The sequence below is a fragment of the Eulemur rufifrons genome, chromosome 20, assembly GCF_041146395.1.
Source record: "Eulemur rufifrons isolate Redbay chromosome 20, OSU_ERuf_1, whole genome shotgun sequence".
In the NCBI taxonomy this organism is placed as follows: Eukaryota; Metazoa; Chordata; class Mammalia; order Primates; family Lemuridae; genus Eulemur; species Eulemur rufifrons.
In genome coordinates, this window is record NC_091002.1 from 28,071,887 (window position 1) to 28,087,889 (window position 16,003).

General features: G+C 51.5%; 1 protein-coding gene across 1 annotated transcript; it reads right to left on the reverse strand.

Annotated features, from left to right (window-relative positions):
- Positions 1 to 1,423: 1,423 nt before the first annotated feature.
- On the reverse strand, positions 1,424 to 12,094 carry DDRGK1 (DDRGK domain containing 1). The gene is made up of 9 exons (XM_069495647.1): positions 11,949 to 12,094; positions 10,560 to 10,766; positions 9,172 to 9,284; positions 8,824 to 8,925; positions 6,433 to 6,555; positions 6,036 to 6,074; positions 3,286 to 3,342; positions 2,710 to 2,758; positions 1,424 to 2,339 (listed from the first exon to the last, which is right to left on the reverse strand). Exons 1-9 carry the CDS (start codon positions 12,037 to 12,039, stop codon positions 2,173 to 2,175), a joined length of 948 nt encoding a protein of 315 aa, XP_069351748.1. The 5' UTR covers positions 12,040 to 12,094; the 3' UTR covers positions 1,424 to 2,172.
- Between the last annotated feature and the right edge of the window lie 3,909 nt (positions 12,095 to 16,003).

Sequence of the window (16,003 nt, forward strand, 5' to 3'; positions counted from 1 at the left end):
TTTTAAAAAATAAAAAAAAAAATAATTGCATACATTAAATTTGGGGATTTTAGTTGAATGCTTAGAAGTATTTAACAATTAATGTTTAAATGTTTGAAAAATTATAAGTTGCTAAAACTGTAAGTTTTCATTTATTTTTTTAGAGATGGAATCTTGCTCTGTCACCCAGGCTGGAGTGCAGTGGCACAATCACAACTCACTGCAGCCTCCAATTCCTCTTGCCTCAGCCTCCCGAATAGCTGGGATTATGGGCATGCACCACTATGCATGGCCAAAGTTTTCATTTATTAGTTGTGTACGCAGTTTGTACATATTTAGAAAAATGTTAGCTGTTTACTATTTGTTTAATGAACTGTTCATTTGATAAATTTATTAGATTACTAAATAATGCTCAAAGGGTTGTAAGTTTTTTTTGTCCACACTAAGCCCACGGGACATCAAGAATCTTAGGCGGCTTCCAGGATGTGAGGAAGGGATGTGCCTTTCCCCACTCCTGGATGCTGGGCACCATCCTGAGGATGGGATGCTGGTGCTGGGGCTGCCTTAGCCATCTTGCTTTCTGAATGGCAGTGGCAGATGATGGCCGGGGGAAGAGGATGGGAGAGCCCTGGAGCTTTTGCCTTGCTGTGAGAGGCTCTTCTCCTGCGGATTTTAATTACGTGCAACCTTACTGTCTGCTTCTCCAGCCCACCCCACCTGCTTCTGATAGCTCTCAACCTTGGCCGCACATTGGGATCTCCTACTGATGCTCCCTGATCCCACCCCTAGAGATTCTGATTTAACTGGTCCTGAGTACTGCCTGGCTGGCATGGACTATTAAAAAAAAACTTCCCAGGTGGTTCTATTGAACAACCAGGGCTGAAAACCACTGATCTAACTGTAAGTCATCTCTTCTTTTCCCTTTGTAATTTTGTGTCTACCTCATGCTGTGGTTATCTATGTCTGTTTCTTCTCTCTCCTGCTAGACTGTGGGCTCTAGATGGCCTTCCAAACAATGCATGTGGCCTTTCACAGCTCCAGGTGACTCTGGGTACCTGTGGCCCATGCAAATAGCAGAGCCATACCTTACTTGGAATTTAGGTTCTACAGTCAACACTAATGGCACCTAATAGTCAAAAAACACCCTTGACAACTCCTCAGGAAGGCTCTGCCCTGGAGCCTGACGTACCATCTCTCCGTCACCATCCAGAGACAGTTTCCTCCTGGGCCAGAAGAGAAAGCTGCCTCCTCCACCAGGCACCAGAGGAAGTAGGAGGTTTATGCTTAGAGGCCACCTTGCATAAAAAAACACACATTTAAACATGTGCCTCACCCTCAGCACAGCAGGATGCTCATGCCATGAACAGCCCACAGGAACCAGAATGACTGACCCTGCAGGAGATACACATCTCCCATCCCACCCACCCCTGAGCATATGGTCCTCACATCCACCAGTGGGTGGAATCACCCACACCGTCTAAACTTTTTATTTTGTCAAGGACGTAGAGCTGAATTCATGTGATTTACCGTACGAGCAACGTCCTTCCACCGCACACTCACATCCAGCTCAAGCAGGTCCTCCCCTTCCTCCCACCTGCCCTGCAGGTGGCGGCCCAGCCTCTCTTCTTCACTGACCTCCCTGCCCTCCCCCTCAAAGGCTGATGCTCCCTAGGTCTCTACCCTTGGCACCTCTCATTAACTCTCCTCCCTGGGGCTCTGAGCCCCACTTAGGGCTCCTGAATCTGTATAAGATCGTGAGACCTCCCTCCCCAGTTAAGAGAGATGTGGCCTAAGAGGTTTCCCCACTTTTGCACTGAGGTGGAGCAGGGAAGAGAAAGATGTTGCCTATGCCTCAGGGGCTGGGCTTGCATGGCCCAAAGGAACACAGTAAGTACACAATAGGGTTTTTTTTTTTTTGAATGAATGATTGCATGATAAGAATGGGACTTCCATCAGCTTCCAGTGGACCCTCCCTACCTCTCAGATATATTCTGAGGTCTAAATTTCACCTGCTTATCTGGGATGCCAGGCCTTCTGCCACACCAAGCCACACCAAGCTCAGCAGTGCTCACAGGCCTTTAATCTACAACTGTCTGGCCACACTCCATCACTGCCCCAGGAAGGTAGGGAGGGGTGAAGATGTATGGCCAGGTAGGCCGCACCAGCTCTGAGTCCAAGAGGGAAGGGCTGGGGTCAGGCTGGAGCCTGGGCAGGGGGCTCCCGGCCCCAGGCGATGAGGGAGTTGCTGGCCTGGGCAAGCTCGGCGATGGACACCCGGCCCCGCTGTCGGATGAAGTTGGCCACAGCAGCCAGTTCCTCTGGGGTTATATAGATGAACTTGCCCCGGTCGTCAATCACACCTGTAGGGACATGCGGATTGTGGGGCTAGGTCCTTCTGGGCCCTCCCCACCTGGCCTGAGAATGCCCACTCACTCCTTCACAACAGGTACAGAACCCTCCAAGTCTCCTGCCTGCCTGGTCTTTCCTGGCTGCATCCAATCCAGGCTGGAAGAGACAAATCAGGCATCCCTGCCTGTCCTCCTCACCTCACAGCCATCCCCAGGCCTCAGCATGCCCTCCTTGTAACCATGTCCAACTGCTTAGTGCCCCTTGTCACATACCCCTTCCCCCACCCGGGATGGTCATCCCACTTCTGCAACAAGTCCCTGCAGCCCCTTGTGGCCAGACAGTCCCCAAGGCCAGGGCCTGCAGGGATTCTCATCCTCTCACCTGTTAGAGTCCCCTCAGCCAGCAGGTCCTGGATGCGGTTTATGGTGTCCTATGAGGAGAACACTTCTCAGAGCATGGATGGGGACTATAGTCCCTAGAAAAAACACCTGCAACCTGCCTCCCACTACAGCCAAAGCTCCTCCTCTCCCTCTCTCGGCTGCCCCTCAGTGTGACTCTGTGCTCCTCTGAAGGGCCCTGGGGAGAAGGGGCTCTGGTTCTGAGCCAACAGAGGCCCTCTTTCAGTTAGGAGGGGAGCAGTAGTGACATTTGGGCAAACAGGTTGGTGCAATCTGTTTGCAAGAGTTGTCAAGGTAACTGAATTTGGGCTGCTTTGGTCACAGGGATTGGTAGAGTGATGGGGTTTGGATTTTTTTTTTTTTTTCTTTCCTGCCTGTTCTTCCATCTAGTAAAAATGCAGGATTCCTAGGGTGCCAAGAGATTCTTCACACTACACACTCTTGGTTGGGGGAAGTCTGGGGGGTGCATCCAAATTCTACCTTTGGGGCAAGCCTCCTCTTCTAGCCGCACAGACCCCTTGGCCACACTACACATAGCAGGCCACCTTCCAGGACTTACCTGAGTCCTCAGGCCCACCTGGGAAGCCAGATCTTCCAAGAGCACAACCTTGGACTGCTACAAGGAGAGGGAGAGAAGGGGACAAAGGCTGAGCTTGGGCAAATCCCTCTCAGCATGGGTTCCCTCCAACGTTTGCACTCTGATCTGATCTGTTCTGGGTGGCTGGATAAACACTGTGCACACTCCTATGGGACAGCCTTTCTCCCCTGACACACAGACATGCACACTCCCACAACCACCCACATACAGAGACACAAACATTCATAAAGTCTCTCATTCCCCTGCTTTTGAGGAGGGATCTACCCAAAACAACCACTGGCCTCCCAGGCCCTGTCCTGGACTCCAAGACAGACAGATACGTGGAAATCGGAGCACGGCTGCCACCGTCCTCTCCATCCAGCCGTGTATCTTTGTAATATCATGAACAAGTTGGAAGGGGAGGCACCACAGAGAGGGAGGGAGGAGGTGACAGTCAACAAAAGCTATTTTTAAAAACTGTCACCAGGACTCATGTTTGCTGAGGACCAGAACAAGGCACTGAGGTGTGGGGGACACGTGGTAAATGAGCTCACAGTGTGGCTGTGAGACAGGCGAGTACATGGACAAGGAGAGAGCAGATAAAAGGCCCCACGATCCGGGAGCTCTCAGGAGAGGCAGGGAGGCCAACTCCTGCCTCACCTTTGCTAACTGCCCCCCTCGGCCTGGTCACCCACAGCCCAACACGTCGACACTTCTTTTCACCCATTCTCTTCCTACCATCTGAGGCATTGAGCCCACCCTAAAGATGACTGTCACTAACACTGTGGAGTGCTTTTCACAATAGGTGTGTTCCATGCTCCACGAGCTGCCCTTACAGCCTCAGTAGAAACTTAGTTCCCAGGGGTGCAGCCAAGGGTCCATGGCTGGGTCTACACAGGCATCTATCCCGACTCCCTACCCAGACAGCATGTGACTTGAGAAAAGGTGATCTCTTGCATTTCTGTGAATCCTCCACAGCAAATGAGCTGGGGGAGGACTGACATGGCGACACCTCCCAGGCTGCAGATGGGCATGTGACCTGTTTGAAATACCAAACTGTATGTGCAAGCAGGGAGGCGAGTGAGAGGCAGTTGGGCCAGGGGGGTGGGCAAGTACAAGGTGACCTGGCCAGCTGGACTTTACCTACAAAACAGGGAACAGGCACTGGGCTCTCAGTACAGCTGGGAGCAAGAACACAAAGTCTCCCCAAGTGGTCCCGGAGGACCTGACCTGAGGTGCTGCTGGGACCGAAAGTATGTTTGAAAAAAAACAAACAAGCAGGCGTGGCGTGGTGGCGTGCACCTGTAGTCCCTGCTACTCGAGAGGCTCTGGCAGGCGGATGGCTTGAGCCCAGCCATGGTCAGATAGGAGAGAAGACTGACATGATCAAGCTATCCCCACACCGCACATAAACTACGCAGAAATGTTCTCCAGTTCTGAAATCTTAAATCAAAAGGGTCTGGAGTGAGGAGGATGGTGGGTGGATCGAATTTCAGGACTTCTCCTTCTCCCTGCAAGACAGCAGCTCCAGGAGAATCAGCCAACACAGGCTGGAAAAACTTCTGAGCTCCGAAAGAGTTTAAAGAACTCCCAGAGAACAAACAGTACCTCCAGGGAGCCACTGAAAGGCCTAGAACTGGGAGCCTTTCCACCACTCTTGGCAGAGAAGAGGGGGATGCTGAAGCTGACCCTCTCCTCTAAATCCGCCTGGGAAGGCTTCCTGGAGAGGGACTTCAGAACTATATTGCTGCCTACTGGGTAGGTGCAGACAGCAAGTACCAAACAGCAGCAGGAAAGCGGAGCACTATCCTGCCCTGGCTGCAGTCCCTGGTCAAGTGTGCCAGGGTGGAGAAAAGGCTCCATCAGAGGGGAATGCTCTCAGCCTGAGCGGACAGGACCCTCTAGGAGCTGTCCGAGTTTCTCCCTCTTAGGAACCCCCAGGTCCCAGGCTGTGAGGCCAGCCCCTCACTCCTGCAATGCATCTAAACCCTGCTCTCTTTCGGGAGAGGTGGGGGGAGGATTATGCAAGCCCTGGCTCCTTGGCAGCCCCTAGCAGCACCCCCACCGCCGCCCCCGCTCCCTCTGCACTCCTTCCCTCAGCCGCCTCTGCACCTCTGAGCTGCACTTGAAAACCTCTCCCCTCACCGCATCCTTTGTGGGAGAGAAGTTGCTTAGCAGCAAAGCAGAGCAGGACGTGCTTATGCAACCAGAACAGCACGGGGCGGCCTGTGCAGTGCCTGCAGATGGAGGGGACACACTGCAGCCCCATCCCAGATTCCAAAGGGAACACCATCCTGTTCCCCATGGAAGACCCAAGTTCCCACTCAAGAGTACATGGCAGAGGACGCCTGCTTCAACTCCGTGGAGCCTCAGTGTGACAGAACTGACAGAAAACACACATGGAGAGACTTGAAAACACAGTGACTCACTGAGCGTGGGGTCTGAAGAGCAGGGAAACTGTCAAGCCCTGAGTGTGAGGAAGCGATCAAAGGCTCAAGCCTCCCACACAGACCCAGGTCCTTCTCCACCTTCAGGGTCAGAGAAGGGACTCTCCTGGCCAGGATACCAGCAGTTCGGCCCCTCTAGGCTCCCTTGCATGCTCCTGCATGGGTTTGAGTGAACTGTTTGCAGCCCCCACTAGGGTCTGCCCCCTAGGCCCTGAGGAGGAGGTGACACGACCTGTACACACGAGGCGGGTAGCTGACAGCCTGCTTTGTTCTGCAGCTTCTTACCTTTATGTAGTTGATGAACTCTGTCAGGAAGCTGTGGGACTAGAGGAGCAGAGAAATAGGGTGAGTGTCCCCCTGGCAGGGGCTGCAGGGGTCTGTGCCTACCCACATGACTGGGCATCCACCACCTGTTCACCTGAGGGCCGCGTGCCTGTGTGCCCACCCAACCACCTGCACATGCCACCTGCCTGCATGAGTAGCAGAGCCTCCCAGGGTGAGGGTATCGGGGCACCATCTTCTGCTGAAGACAAAGTCTCTCTGGCCACTAAAGCCTGCGGTACCGGCCAGACCTGCCTCTCACTGCCCTGCCAGGGGTGTCTAGGATGGGGTGGCTGGCCTTGGGTCTGGCACAGGCTGTTCTGATGAGTGCAGGGGGGTTTCCCAGGGGTAGCAGGCCCACCTGCTCCTCAGTCATGGTCTCTCCCACACCTTCCTCCTCCACCACGAAGGCCTCCTTCAGCTTCAGGTACTCCTCGTGCTCCCGCTGGGCCTGCTCCTCCCGGGCCTTCCTCTCCTCCTCCTCCTGTGGATGCAGAGGAGGGAAGAATCGAGGACTGGGGGCAGATGCCCACCCCATCCCTGTTCTGGTCACTGCTGCCCCCACAGGGCATGAGAATATATAGCCCAGCCCTTTCTCAGGGACAGGGCTCCTTGAAGACCCCATCCCCCCTCCCCCCAGCTACACAACTAGCAGACGCCCCTCTTGTCCTCAGCCCCAGTCACCACCCAGACAAATGCTGCTCAACTCCTCCCCCTGCCCTCCATGCTCAGGAGGTCTACTTAGTAAAATCTCTTGAAAACCTTGCCATGACCCCACGCCACCATGCCCTCCAGTCACTCACGCCCTCTCCCTACACTGTCACATCCAAATTTCATGAACAAACACCCCATTTGCTCAACCAGCCCCTCCAATCTGTCTGCCGTACACAGCTCCACTAAAACAACTCCTGCCACAGTCTCACTCATGCCCTCCACTCACCAAATCCCAAGGACAACCTTCAGGCCTCATATCCATCCCTGTCCTCTCAGTAGCGCTGGGACACAGTTGACCATCCTTTTCTCCTGCCTTGGCTCCAGGGCCATCTTCTGGATTTCTTCCTGCTCCTCAGCCATTCTTGCCTCTGTCATTCACCCCTGTCCCTTCTCTCTCCTCCACTCTCTCCAGGCCACCTCACCCACGCCCACAGCATCAACGTTTTCCTTGCCAATGACTGTCACAGTTGTATCTCTACCCAAATCTCCCCTCCCGAACACACAACTCCCCATGTGACACACTTACTGGGCCATCTCACAGGCATCAGACAAACCCTGTGATCTACTCCCCCCAGAATGTCTGGTCATCCTCCTGGGTCCCTGACTCAGTGAATCACGTAGCCATCCAGCCAGTGGCCCTGGTCAGAAATGAGGTCCCACTGACCACTTTTTTCTCTAACTTCCGGAAAACGCCCTGGTCTGTCCATGTTGCTCCATCATCACCACCACCACCTAGTGCAATAGCCTCTCTCAACTGAACCCATTTTCCAGAGTACTGGGAAAATCTTTTTAAAAACATGAAGCTCTGGGAGGCAGATGCAGGAGAACTGCTTGAGGCCTGGAGTTCAAGACTGGCCTGAGCAAGAGCGAGACCCCAGCTCTACAAAAAATAGAAAAGTTAACCAGGCATGGTGGCGCATGCCTGTAGTCCCAGCTACTCCTCAGGAGGCTGAGGCAGGAGGATCACTTGAGCCCAGGAATTTGAAGTTGCCGTGAGCTAGGTGACACCACAGCACTCTAGTTTAGGCAACAGAGCAAGACTGTCTCAAAAAAAAGAAAAAAAACAAAACAAAACACAAAACTACCAAGTTCATCAGAAACAGGAAAGTATAAGAAACTGTCATGACCCAGAGGAGCCTTAGAAGACATGACAACTAAACATAACATGGTATTCTAAATGGGACCCCGGAAAAGAAATCGGATAACAGATACTGGGGAAAAACTAATAAAATCTGAACAACATGTAGAGTTTAGTTCATGATAACATGTCAGTATTAGTTGTGAGAAATGTACCACAGTAGGGAAAGATGTTAAGGACAGGGGAAACTGGGTACAGAGGAGAAGAGCCAGGATATTTAAGATGCATTAAGATCGATATTTACAAAAGTAAAAAACCCTCTCTGCGAATGCCTCCCTGCCACTGTGCTCTGGCCCACCTGCTACAGCACCCACAGACAAGTTTCCCGCCATCCAGGGTCCTGGAACAACAGGACAATCAGACGCCACAGGTCCCCCCAGCTGGGGTGGGCCTTGCTCTTACCCTACACACCCCACATCTTTGTGCTATTCCCTTTCCTGGGTCCGGTTCTCAGACCAAAGGAAGCATCTGGCAAATAAACATTCGTTAACCACCTTTATTGAAATGACCCCTATTCCCTGAGCACCTCATCTAAGCCTGGCCCTCAGAGGATCCACCACCTCTTACAATGACCTTTAACAGACTCAAGGCCTTCAGGACCAGAGCCCCCTCACATCTCTGCCCTCCCCGCCTCCTCTCCTGGCTCACTCTGCCCAGCCACCCTGATCACATGAGTGTCCTTCACATGCTTCAGGCACACTTGATGGTCATGTGCACAGGAATTCCCACCTCGGGCTCTACTTTTCAGCAGCAGCTTTCACAGGCTATGTCTAGTGTCCAGGGACCAAATAAACCAGAGCCTGCCTTGTGCCTGGTCCGTGGCCCACCTGCGAGGTTGGAAGTATTGAGGAGCTGCATGGGAAGCAAGGCTGCCTGGTCAGGGTCACGGGTTAGCCTCACCTTCTGCTCCTCCTCCAGGCGAAGCCGCTCCTCCTCCTTCTTCCACTCTGCCTCACGCTGGGACTCCAAGCGTTTCCGCTCCTCACGTTCAGCCTCCTCTGCCTGGAGAGAGGCCTCAATGAGGCAAACTCCCGACACCCAGCTAGAGTGTGCCACCTCCCAGACAGGCCAGGGAAGGCAATGCCTGGGCCAGGGCACAGACCAAGGCTGCAGGTGACAGCCAGGCAAGCAGCAAACACCAGCCCAGAGGGCAAGGAGCTGGTGTTTGCTGCTCGGCGAGAGTCTGCCTTAGCAAGCAGGGAAGGCAAGGCTCTTTTTCCAGAGCTGCACCCCATCCCTCCTGCTTGCCTCGCGCTGAGCTTTTCGAGCCTGTTTCTCCTCCAGCTTCCGTAGTTTCTTGGCTCCAATTTTCCCTGACAGGTGAGTTTCTACTGGCTTCTCGATGCCTTCTTCCTCTTGGGCTGGGTATGGTCAAAGAAAGACAGTTCAGGTCCTGGCCAGAGAGGACGGTGACAATGGATCTGCCCTCATCCCTCTCCTCACAGGGGGATGCCCTTCCACCCATCTGCATATGTCACTAGCCCAGCTCTGTCCTCCATAGGCATCTGCCATGGATGCACGTGTGTGTCCATGTGCATGTGATTGCACATGTGTGTTGAGGGTGGGAGAGGGGTGAGGGGACCATGGGGCAAGGGAACACAAGAGAACTTCAGATACTGCACAGCTGTAAAGAGGGAGGTGCCAGGTTCTAACATCCAAGGGTCTGATGATCACAGGCAGGACTGTCTGGGCTTGCGGAGTTCTCTGGTTTCTGTCTCTGTGCCAAATCTCCAGGGAAGGAGAGCTCCCTGGGGAAATTTATCCCAGCCTCAAATCTGAAATCCTCCTTGCTATAGTCAGGAGTTGCTGAGGGTTCTGGGCTTAGCCCTTGGCCAGGATTATCCCTTTGTCCCACCAAAGCCAGGCCAAAAAGACAGCTCCAACTAGAGGACTATCCCAGGGCCAGCTGAAAGTTAAAGACCCACTGACGTCTGAGCAAAAAATGGTATTTGAACCCAAGCCTGAGACAGGTGGGATGGCACAACAGAAGGCCTCTTTTTGAGCCAAAGGGGCTAATCCCCAAGGGTACAAGGCAAAAGCCCCAAATGCCCCCAGTGTTTGGGAAAGGCCCAGATGTCCCCTCCTCGGGCTCAAGTCAGCCATCAAATACTGGAGAAAAGGCATTCTTTCCCAAAATCCTAGGGGCTCTGTTGGTCTCCCAGCACCAGGGATATGGAGGCCTCTGTGTCAGCAGAATATCTCTGTCCTCAAACCATTCTTCTGGGGTTACAGGTGACCTCACTCCAGGAACTGCAGAAGCTCTTGGCCAAGCACTCTGCCCCTAGGGTGAGGTCCTCAGGGAATAAGTTTGCCCATACCAAGAAAGGATACTGAAATATAAGGGATAGTCTGAGAATATTCTGAATCAATCTGAAGACTTCTGCCCTCTTACTTGGACACTGAGAGCAAAAATGAAGAAAGAGTGGGTTGACCCAGTGGAATAGGGGTCAGGACCCAGAACTATTGGCCCCCAGGACCAAAGGCCAGGTCCCAAGTCTGCCTCTCCTCCACCTGTGGCTCACAGACGTCTTTCCCACACTGGGGCTTCATATCCTACTCCCCCACTTAGGTTTGCAGACCCTGTTATCCTCCCCTCTAATCCAGCCCCCTTCCCTACCAGGCTGGGCCCCTCTCACCTGGGATGACAGCTTCGTCCTCGTGATCATCCACTTCTGCCCAGGCCATTTGCTGGGCTCGACGCTGGGCCTGTAGGCGGCTGCCTAGGTCTCTCCGGCGTCGGGGCCTGCCTCCAGTTCTCTGCTCTTCAGCCTCCAGGGGCCAAGGCTGGGCCACCCGGCCTGCTACTACTGGCTCCTCCTCATTGTGCAGTGGCTCTTGGCCAGCTGTAGGGAAGAGAGGAACGATGATGCTGCCAGGCAGCCCAGCCTGCCAGATGGCAGGGGGAGCAGCAACTGGGAAGCCTCACCCTCCTCTGCTCAGTCTCCTTCCAGGCTCCTGCTGCACACAGCAAAGCCCCAACTTCTCAGTCTGACCAGCAAGGCCTTTGCAACCAGCCCCATGCAGCAAGCTCACCCCTTTCCTCCTGTCTGTGTTGATACTTTTCTCTCCCTGCAAGGCCCCATCTTTCCAGGTGGCCTCTCAGGAGATTCCCACCCTGCTATCTCCAGGTCTCACCAAATGCTCACTGCAGGACTACGTTTATTTCTTGCCTAACACCGTCTGCCATGGTTTCATCTGGCACCCCAACCAGAGTACACTTCTCAGACAGGGACTGAGTCTCCTCACCTAGGAAGCTTTGTTGGCTTTCTGCCTTATCTCAGCTTCTCTCTCCCTGCCCTCGGAACATGCAGGTGCTCTGAAGCAGCTTGTGGGCCCAGGGAAGGGGAAATACACATACACAAACCCATTTGTTGACAAGAAATGTGGGGGGAGACAATGACAGATGTATTTGTTCTGTGCCCTGGCCAATGATCCATGATGGGGTGCAGAACAGGGAGGAAGGGAGGCCAAGGCAGCATGGGCGCTCTCCTTGGCGAGGAGCCGGAGCGCTTCAGGGAGTTTCCTGGAGCCGCCTCACGCTTCCTCCACCTCATGGCAGGCAGAAAACACTCGGATGCCTGCCCCCGGGTACCCGCTCTGGAGCCAGTCTAGGGGGGCTGGGAAACTCCCAAGGCCTTCCTAAGGCGTGCGAAGGGAGACGGCCCAGAAGATGAGGGATGGGTGTGTGTGTCCGCTGGGGCCTGATCCCTCTGGGTCTGGGGCTGTGGAGGGCCCAGGGGCGAGAAGAGCGATGGGGCGAGGCTCGCGCTTGGGGCCAGAAGAAATGTGTAGGGGCGCTGCTATCCGGTTCGCAAAGCAGGGTTCTAGCACTGCGAAAGCCCCAGCAGTCCCCGGTCCCGCGCACAAACGCGCATGCGCGCGGCCTGCCTGACGCATGCCCACATCTTCAGCAGCCGGGCCAGGCACGCCAGCGCATGCGCATGTGCCGCGGCACGACAGCCTACAAAGGCGCAGAAGGCCGGAGAACCTGGCCTCACCGGGCCTGGCGCGGCGGCATTTCCTACCTGCTGCCGCCCGGCCCCGGCTGCAAGTCAGGAAGATGATGAAGCCGACAAGCAGAGCTGCTGCCACCAAGTACACCATGGGCGCCACCATGATGACGGCCTCCCCGCGGAACCACTCCGTCCACCCTGAGGCCCCTGAGCGCACAAGCCCCGCCCACCGACCTAAAGCCTCCTCCCCTTTCCCCACCCTAGACTCCGCCCACTGTTCGGGTCCCGCCCAGGCCTCACACTTCACTCAGAGGCCTTGATTTTTTACTTTAAAATAAAGTGTTGGCCGGGCGAGGTTGCTCACGCCTGTGATCACAGCGCTTTGGAAGGCCGAGGCGGAGAATCTTTTGAGGACGGTTCCCAACCAGCTTAGACAACATAGCGAGACCGTACCTCTACCAAAAAAACTTAAGAAATGAGCCGGGGTGGGGAGGTGGGGGGGTCGTGACCTGCATGCACCTGTAGTCCTGGCTACTCAGGAGTCTGAAGTAGGAGGATCGCTTGAGCCTAGGAGTTCTCAACTGCAGTGAGCGATGATTGCACTACTGCATTCTAGCCTGGGCGACAGAGTGAGACCCTGTCTCTAATAAATAAATAAATAAAACGAAGCTTTTGGGATGTGAAAAACCCATAATGTTAAGAGGAAATTATTGCACACCGTTATGTGCAGTAGACAACATCTATGTATGTTTTAAAACCACCAACCAAGGCCAGGTGTGGTGGCTCACTCTGGGAGGCTGAGGTGAGAGGATCACTTGAGGTCAGGAGTTCGAGACCAGCCTCAGCAAGAGCAAGACCCCCGTCTTTACTAAAAAAAAAAAAATAGAAAGAAATTAGCTGGGTAACTAAAAATATAAAAAAATTAGCCGGGCTGTGGTGCACACCTGTAGTCCCAGCTACTTAGGAGGCTGAGGCAGAAGGATCCCTTGAGCCCAGGAGTTTGAGGTTTCTGTGAGCTTAGGCTGACACCACAGCACTCTAGCCCGGGCAACAGAGTGAGACTCTGTCTCAAAAAAAAAAAAAAAAAAAAAAATATATATATATATATAGATAGATAGATATGTATATATATAAAAAATTAGCCGGGCATGGTGGCGGATGCCTGTAGTCCCAGCTACTCGGGAGGCTGAGGCAGGAGGATTGCTTGAGCCCAGGAGTTTGAGGTTGCTGGGAGCTAGGCTGACGCCACGGCACTCGCCTGGGCAACAGAGTAAGACTCTGTCCCCCCCCAAAAAGGGAGTCGAGTAGAATGGAAATATTTTAATTTTTTTATTTTAAAATAAAAAAAAAAGTTCTACTCTTTTACATTGAATTCCTTAATCTTTTGGGTATTAGTTACATACATGTGTATGTGTGTGTATCTATATGTTACATATATGTCTATACATATATTTGTATATTGTCTACATGGTACCAAATTAACTTAAAGATAAATGAGTACTCGTAAATTAAATAAATAAGCCCAAATATTTTTTCAAATTCACGTGACTTGAATGAGTCTTTTGGTAAATAAGACTTCATTCAATATTGTTGGTTTAATAAAAATAACTATGTCTTCTGAGTTATCAGCAAAATATATATGTATTTAACTTTAAGGTTCTTGCTTTTATGATACTTGCCTAACATCCAGCAATATAAAAATAGTTAATATAAAATTTAACTTGAGATTATGGCTAGATTTGTCTATGGTCTAATAAAATTTTTCAAACATAATTGTTACTTTTTTTTTTTTTTTTTGTTGAGACAGAGTCTCACTTTGTTGCCCAGGCTAGAGTGAGTGCCGTGGCGTCAGCTTAGCTCACAGCAACCTCAAACTCCTGGGCTTAAGCGATCCTACTGCCTCAGCCTCCCGAGTAGCTGGGACTACAGGCATGCGCCACTATGCCCGGCTAATTTTTTCTATATAGATTTTTAGGTGTCCATATAATGTCTTTCTATTTTTAGTAGAGACGGGGTCTCGCTCAGGCTGGTCTCGAACTCCTGACCTTGAGCAATCCACCCGCCTCGGCCTCCCAGAGTGCTAGGATTACAGGCGTGAGCCACCGCGCCCGGCCATTGTTACTTTTTTTAATATATCATTTTTTCTATTTCTTAGTAGAGACGGGGTCTGAGGTCTCGCCCTTGCTCAGGCTGGTCTTGAACTCCTGACCTCAAGTGATCCTCCCACCTTGGCCTCCCAGAGTGCTAGGATTATGGGCATAAGCCACCACAGACAGCCAATATTTTTCTCTTACTAAGACAAAAGAAAACAAAAAAAGAAATAAAACAATATGAAAGGAGAATCTTATTATGATTTTCTTCTTTATAACAAACCATACAAAGAGAGATAAGAAAAACAAAGGCCATCCTTGGAAAGCTAAAGGTCAATAATCAAATAGATACCTAAGACAAATCTGTAAGAGTCACAAATTCAACAAATTAATTGTTTTGTTTTCCTTTTTTTATTTGATCCTGAAATTTTAGAAGAAAAAAAATTTTAGTAAATGTTTTTCTCCTGCCAATCTGAACCTGAAAAGGAAGGGACAAGAAAACATTTTGTTGTTTTTGTTGTTGTTGAGACAGAGTCTCGCTCTGTTACCTGGGCTAGAGTGCTGTGGCGTCAGCCTAGCTCACAGCAACCTCAAACTCCTGGGCTCAGGCAATCCTCCTGCCTCAGCCTCCCAAGTAGCTGGGACTACAGGCATGTGCCACCATGCCCAGCTAATTTTCTCTATGTATATTTTTAGTTGTCCAGATAATTTCTTTCTATTTTTAGTAGAGACAGGGTCTCACTCTTGCTCAGGCTGGTCTCAAACTCCTGACCTCTAGCTATCCACCCGCCTCGGCCTCCCAGAGTGCTAGGATTACAAGCGTGAGCCACTGCACCCAGCCTAAGAAAACATTTTTACCTTCCTCTCTCAACCAGGTTCCATAGATAGAAGTCTGGGAGAAGTTGACTTTCATGAGAAATCTTACTTTTTCCTGCTGGCTTCTGCCAGTTCTCCCAGGATTCCACCTGTAGGTCCCACAGTGAGTGGAGTGTCTCTGTTGGTCACATTTGGGTTGCCCAATTATAGGGGAGAAGGCATAATTCCTTTTTTTCCCTCTTTTTTAGGTTCTTAGTTGAGACACTCTCCTGAAAAGAAAAGTCAAATTAAAAAAAAAAAAAAAAGCAGATGTTTATTAACACATGCTGTACACATCACTCAGGAGAGGCCTCAGTTCAAAAGTATTTGTCTCTCAAGGCAGTGGCTTCCTTAGAGGACTTGCTTAAATAGTATTTTAACAAAGAGCATAAATACTATATAGTGACAAGGCAGAGTGGGCCCTACATCTGCCCTGTTAGCTAAGCCTTAGACTTCCCTTGTGCTCCACCGTAATCCTCTTGAAAAAAAAACAGGTTCTCTATACGAGGATTTCAACCTAATGAATGTTTCTGCAGCTTCCTCTAAGTTTAAAAATGTGTTTCTCTAATTTGCATTTTTTTTTTTTTTTTTGACTTGTGCCACAGTGTGAGAAACACAGGTAGCCTCACTTGGCCTGGGATGTGAAGAGAAGCTACTCCGCATCCTGAATGATCCATTTCTTGGCTTTGGAAAGTCACCTATGGCATCGTAGATGTCAGTTGTGATTTTACATTACAAAGCACCTACTACTGCCAGGCACTGGGATTTAAAGATGAGATGGTGCACAAAAACAGATGAGGTTTTTACCATTGTGATTTCTAGAGAATAAGGAATAATAAAATAAATGCACATATATTTGCAGTGGGGATATTCCTATTCCTAGGGGAGCCCAGTGCTATGAGAGCAGATAAAGGAGAGGCCAGGGAACGTTTCCTTGAGGAGCTGAGGCTCCAGCTGCCTGAGATCCAAGAAAGGCACCCAGGTGGGGGGGGGGGGCACTTTTTATTCTCAGGCTCCTCTGGGTAGGTGATGTCTTCCAGGCCCTTCTCTGCCCCCAAATTCCCATGGCCTCTCCTCCAAAGGCTCTACATGAGTAGATGGGTTAGTGTTTCTGCCTCAATAACAGAAAACAGGTCACTACCCAAAGTAGTGGGTTCCACACTTGGATGAGCATCAGAATGA